This window comes from Austrofundulus limnaeus, unplaced genomic scaffold, assembly GCF_001266775.1.
Source record: "Austrofundulus limnaeus strain Quisiro unplaced genomic scaffold, Austrofundulus_limnaeus-1.0 Scaffold1239, whole genome shotgun sequence".
Classification (NCBI taxonomy): Eukaryota; Metazoa; Chordata; class Actinopteri; order Cyprinodontiformes; family Rivulidae; genus Austrofundulus; species Austrofundulus limnaeus.
In genome coordinates this window covers 40,780-42,054 of record NW_013953641.1, presented here as the reverse complement: position 1 = coordinate 42,054, position 1,275 = coordinate 40,780, and the positions used below count along the sequence as shown (strand labels likewise).

Below are 1,275 nucleotides of genomic sequence, written 5' to 3'. Positions count from 1 at the left end.
AGTAAAGTAAAGTAAAGTAAAGTAAAGTAAAGTAAAGTAAAGTGAAATAAAGTAAAGCAACAGTTACCTGCATGGCCATGCAGATGAGGGTGGCGTAGGAATATGGCGGCTTGATGTGAGCGTTGCTCTTGTAGTCCACTTCATCTGGACAGTGCCCACGCGCCACAATGCCTGACAGGGTCTGCAGCCTGCTGTAGGCCGCCGCTGTGGGCTTGCCAGGGGTCAAGGGCATCCCAATGGAGGCAGGGTCCCCAGCCATGGGGGAGGCAGGGGCGTCGGGGCCCAGCTGCTGACAGAAGAACTGCTGATGGTTCTGCTGTGGAACCTGGGCYGGACCGAGGATGGAGAAGTCCTGCAGCCACTGCAGGCTGGTCAGGCTGTCATCCAGACTGATGTTGGTGCTGCAGGTTCCTGCTTCCTGCTGCTCAGCCTGGGCTGCAGCCATCACCACCTGCTCCTCTTCCAGAACCACAGAACCTTCGGGCCAGGGCTGGGCACAGCTCAGAGACAGCATGGCTCTGTCTTGGACTTCTGACCTCACCCCCTGCCACTGTGGGACCAATGTACCTGCAGACCCCAATGAAAAACCAAAATCAAAGTTTTTCTGTTTGGCTTGGATTCAGATGCATCTTTCCTGAACAGTTTAAAAATGATCTGCAAGGTTTTTTTTTACAAGTTGCAGGTTTTAGAACTTTAATGAAAAACTCTGGCGTATTTCATCACCAGCTGCTAAAGGTTAAACTGATTTTACACCATTATTTTTATCATTTATATCTAAAAAATCATCTATTTAAACAAATATAAGGTCTACTCCATCTGCAGATTTTAACAGAACTTTACATATTCAAACATATAAAATCCCTGCATTGTTGAGTCCAAACAAAGTAATTACAAATTAAAACGATTAAAATAAACCCAGTTTACAAATGAAATATTTACTTTATTGTCTGATTATAAAAATGTCAGGATTAAAGTTGTCTCCTTGATGTTTCAGGCCTCCTGATTCAACAGATTAATAATGTGAATAAATGTATGAAAACTCACCTTTTGTCAGGTAAACTGAGCAAAGATCCTTTTAAATGCCAACAAGCAGAAGCTTTAGGACCTTTGACCTGGTTCTGTTCACCAGCTGTCTGTCTGGAGCTGAGAGGAGCTGCTTCTGGATTCCTGTGTCCTGGAGCAGTGTGTGGATCTACTGCTGCTCCGTGGAGTCAGGAACAGTTTCAGCTGCTGGGTAGTGTGTGTGTGTGTGTGTGTGTGTGTGTGTGTGTGTGT

General features: G+C 45.5%; 1 protein-coding gene across 1 annotated transcript in view; it reads right to left on the bottom strand.

Annotated features, from left to right (window-relative positions):
• Positions 1–1,269, bottom strand: part of foxj1a (forkhead box J1a) — a gene marked incomplete in the record, with an annotated part of 9,885 nt that extends 8,616 nt beyond the window's left edge. The window contains 2 exon segments of the mRNA XM_014031367.1: positions 68–567; positions 1,045–1,269. Coding sequence (XP_013886821.1) covers positions 68–514 — 447 coding nt within the window.
• Between the last annotated feature and the right edge of the window lie 6 nt (positions 1,270–1,275).